Source organism: Antrostomus carolinensis, unplaced genomic scaffold (genome assembly GCF_000700745.2).
Source record: "Antrostomus carolinensis isolate BGI_N321 unplaced genomic scaffold, ASM70074v2 scaffold26548, whole genome shotgun sequence".
NCBI classification, from domain to species: Eukaryota; Metazoa; Chordata; class Aves; order Caprimulgiformes; family Caprimulgidae; genus Antrostomus; species Antrostomus carolinensis.
In genome coordinates this window covers 52,731-56,563 of record NW_010331292.1, presented here as the reverse complement: position 1 = coordinate 56,563, position 3,833 = coordinate 52,731, and the positions used below count along the sequence as shown (strand labels likewise).

Below are 3,833 nucleotides of genomic sequence, written 5' to 3'. Positions count from 1 at the left end.
GTCCCTTCCAACCCAACCCAGTCTGTGATTCCATGACGTGGGGGACAGAGGGGACACCCCGGCTCTTTATAGCCAGCTAGGCACTGTGGGTCAGCTGTGGCAGGCAGCAGGGCTTGAGCCGGGTGGCAAGAGCCCTTCCCCTCCCGTTAGCCCCTCTCTTCTGCCACACGTTACAGCCCCGAGCTGAAGAGCAGAGCTGTGAGCGAGGTCAGCTCCTCTAGCAGCGGGTGCTCACCCCAGCACCCCATCCTGAGAGGTGACCGGGGCAGTGGATAGGGCTGGTACCCCCACCTGCCTCGGGTGGAGCATCCTGGGCTGGGGAGGGGCACAGAGAGGGAGGTTGTGGGGTTTCCCTCTCCAGGGCAGGTTTTCCCAGCTGGCAGGACTTAAACCTACTCACAGGCTTAGTGTGCTGGAAATTCCCTGTCGCTGCAAACGCCAGAAGTGCCAAAGCAGAGGCTGAGAAGCAGTGTCTTCTGCTGGCGTGGGGGGGTTTGCTTGGCAATAGCTAGAAAAAGCCCTGAAGAAAGTTAAAGGAGGAAATCCAGACACTTAAGCATTTTGTTTTTATGGGTTTTGACAGCTGATTTTTTTTTTTTTCTTTTTCTTTTCTTCATTGCTTAGTCTCTGAGAGCCTGCTACTCACTCCCCTCCCATCCCTCTGCTCTTTGGGAGCTGCAGCAGTTTCATAGGTGATTAGAAAATGAACTGCTCTGCCCTCTCCAGATTTATTGTTATTAGTATGTGCTGCTTTCCCAGAGAGCAGGCTGGGAAAGCAACACAGGGTGTTTGCTCCTCTAAAGCACCAAAAATGTAGAGGAGAAACCTGGTAGTCTCCATGGCTGTGGATCATGAGGCTGGGTGTCTGATGCAGGTTTCTCCTAGGGGATTGTCCCAGGACTTATGGGACTGTCCCAGGACTTACTGTGCCACTCCTGAGTGGGGTGGTTCCTGCAAAAGAGGATTTGAGGAGAAGCAGGGTGTGTGTGTTGTGACACCCATGGGTTGGTGTCACCCATGCTAGTGTTGAGTCTGGGCAGGGTGGTGAGAAGGTGTGGGACAGCTTGGGGCTGCTGTGTCCCCCACACACCACGTCTCTGGCAGCACCTATGGGACAGACCCAGTTGCAGAGATGAGGATCTCATCTCCGGGTGGCTGGAAGCAGGAAATCCCTGCAGCTGATACTGGGCAAATTTCTGTCTCTTTAATTAGAAGACTTTTAATGACAGAGGAGGAGAGAGCAGCGTGAGGTGGGTGATCACTGGAAGTGCTGGTTATTGCAGATGTGGAGCCGGTTTTGCTGCCCTTGTGTACCTGGAGTTACAGGGCCGGGCTGCTGCAGGGGATGGGATCGATGGCTCGGGGGCCACATCTCCCACCGTCCTTCGGGCTTTGGGAGGCAGTGAAGCTCATCAGAGGTTTCCCCCTGCTCCTCTCCCCTGGGTGATATCCCAGCGGGTGGCAGGGGGCTGGGACAGGCCAGGATGTCCAAAGCACCCCGAGAAGGAGCAGCGAGGGTGGTGATGGGCAGCCCTGGCTGATGGGAGCCGCTTGGTGGGCTGGAAACGCAGCGTCAGAGACCCGGCTGCTAAATATAGTGCCCGGACGTGATCAAAGAAGGCAGGGCCCCTGCACGCTCCTGCTCGCTCGCTTCCTCCCAACTCCTCAGTTGAGCTTTGGAGAGGAAATCTCTCCTTCTGTCAGCTGTTGGGGCTGTGCTGGAGCAGGCGGCACCTCTTATGGTGGAGATTTTGATCTGGAAGCAAAGAAGGACCTTTTTGGGCATGGCGAGCTCTGAGGGAGGGTGCGGGGGGGGCTGTGCATGCATGTGGGACACTGGGGTCTGACTGGGGTCTGCCAGCCTCAGCAGCCCTTGTTTGGTGGGGTTTTCTCCTCAGTGCAGCTCTTTGAGAAAGAAGAAAGAGCACATATGCTGGAAGCTGGGATGGTGATTTCTGGGGCTCCTCTCCCAAAAATGTACATTAGTTGCCCTCTGCTTGCACCACTCAGTGAAAGTGTTGGGACATTGTGGTCCCAGAGCACTTCTCAAAGTCCTGGGACTTGGCAAAGGGGAAACTGAGGCACAGGGCAGTTGTGTGTCCTGCGCAGCTGCAAAGCCTCAGATAGTGTCCATGTCTCATGTCCTGCTCCTGCTGTCGGCTGTGAGAGCTGGGGACAGTGTCCCTCCTCAGTGCCAGTCCCCTCCTAGGAGAGAGCTGAGCCAGTGCTGGCATGGGGGAGATGATGATGCTCTGGAAGGATGCTGGCCCTGGGGAATGGGATGTGGCCCTGGGGAATGGGATGTGGCCCTGGGGAATACTGCAGTGAAAGTGTGTCCGGAGATGGACTTTAGTGCTCAGTTTTTCTGTGGTAACCTGAAATCTTACCACCAAAATGTGTTTTGTTTTTAGAAAACCTCATTTTTCCTTGAAGGTGTATGAACACAGAAATGTACTCCCAACCCTCCAAAAAACTTTACTTCTGGATGGAAAATAATTCTTTTTTCACTAGTTTTTAGGGTACACTGGACTGCTCTCCTCCCACAGGAGTGCTGAACTATGGCCCTTTCCTTGCTATCAATTGAGGTGATAGGTGCTAAGCTCATGCTTTGCTCCCAGGGCATGTAGGAATTTTCTCCTTTCTCACCCTGCAGCAGCCCCATGTGCTTGTCCCTGTCAGCTGGGCTTTGTGGGACACCCAGTTCTATGGGACAACTCCAATGGTGTCTGTCTTTTGGATTGTTTCTGCCTGTGTTATAGCATCTGTGTTGTCCCTGTGCAGGTGCCAGTTTGGAAGAGCTGTTTGCTACCACTTTTTCTCAGCTGTGTGGAACCCCAGGGTGCTGAAGCAATCTGAGGAAATCAAAAAGGATGTGGCCATTTTGGGGACTGGACTTGAACCATGTCCGCTGTGACCTGCTCTTCACAGAAGCCATCAATCAAAGGATGCAGGTTCCCAACAGGCTGAAGGTAGCAGATAGCTTCAGCCCTGTGGATGAGGAGCCAGTGACAGAAGATGTCCCTCCTTCCTTTCGGATGCACATCCCTGATAGGATTTCTCTTGCAGGTAATGCCCTGGGTTGTCTTTTGGAGTGGCTGAAGCTGGTGGGGCTCTACAACATCCCAGGGAGTAGGATCCCTTTATAAAGTCCCCAGTGGTTTCCTTTGCAAGAGGAGAGGACAGGGGCAGATACTGTAGTCAGCTTTCTTCTGAAAGGTAGGACAGGATGGTGGAGAGATGCTTGAGGAGCGGTGGGCAAAGTTGACCAACAAAAGGCAGGAGAGGTCTTAGCTCCAAAAGGTGAGGAGCAAAATGTGGAGCCATCTACATCTCTTACAGTTTCCTCTTGGCCTTTGGTAGGTTTCTTGCTTTGGGATGCAGAGACATATGGCCATGTCTCTGAAAAACAGCTCCCAAACCTCACTTTCCTGGAGCAATGTGCCTGGTTGCTTTCCAGTTCATGCCTCTCCAGGCTGTCCTGCTGCTCACACCTGTGGGACGTGGTTTTTGACATCTGTTGGGTAACAGTAGACACAGCGTTGGCTCTCCTACGTGGGTGGATCTCTCTTCTCTCCTGTCCTGAGGGTATTCAGGTGGGTTTAATTCTTCCCTCTCTTCTCTCTGTAGAAATATGCAATGTGCCTGGTTGCTTTCCAGTTCATGCCTCTCCAGGCTGTCCTGCTGCTCACACCTGTGGGACGTGGTTTTTGACATCTGTTGGGTAACAGTAGACACAGCGTTGGCTCTCCTACGTGGGTGGATCTCTCTTCTCTCCTGTCCTGAGGGTATTCAGGTGGGTTTAATTCTTCCCTCTCTTCTCTCTGTAGAAATAT

At 53.2% G+C, this 3,833-nt stretch overlaps 1 protein-coding gene across 1 annotated transcript in view; it reads left to right on the top strand.

Moving 5' to 3' along the window:
• Positions 1-2,870: 2,870 nt before the first annotated feature.
• Positions 2,871-3,833, top strand: part of LOC104529010 (uncharacterized) — a 6,403-nt gene continuing 5,440 nt past the window's right edge. Inside the window, exons 1-3 of the mRNA XM_029086269.1 lie at positions 2,871-3,071; positions 3,321-3,338; positions 3,473-3,493. Of these exons, the coding sequence (XP_028942102.1) occupies positions 2,871-3,071; positions 3,321-3,338; positions 3,473-3,493 (240 nt within the window). The remainder of the gene's footprint in view (positions 3,072-3,320; positions 3,339-3,472; positions 3,494-3,833) is intronic.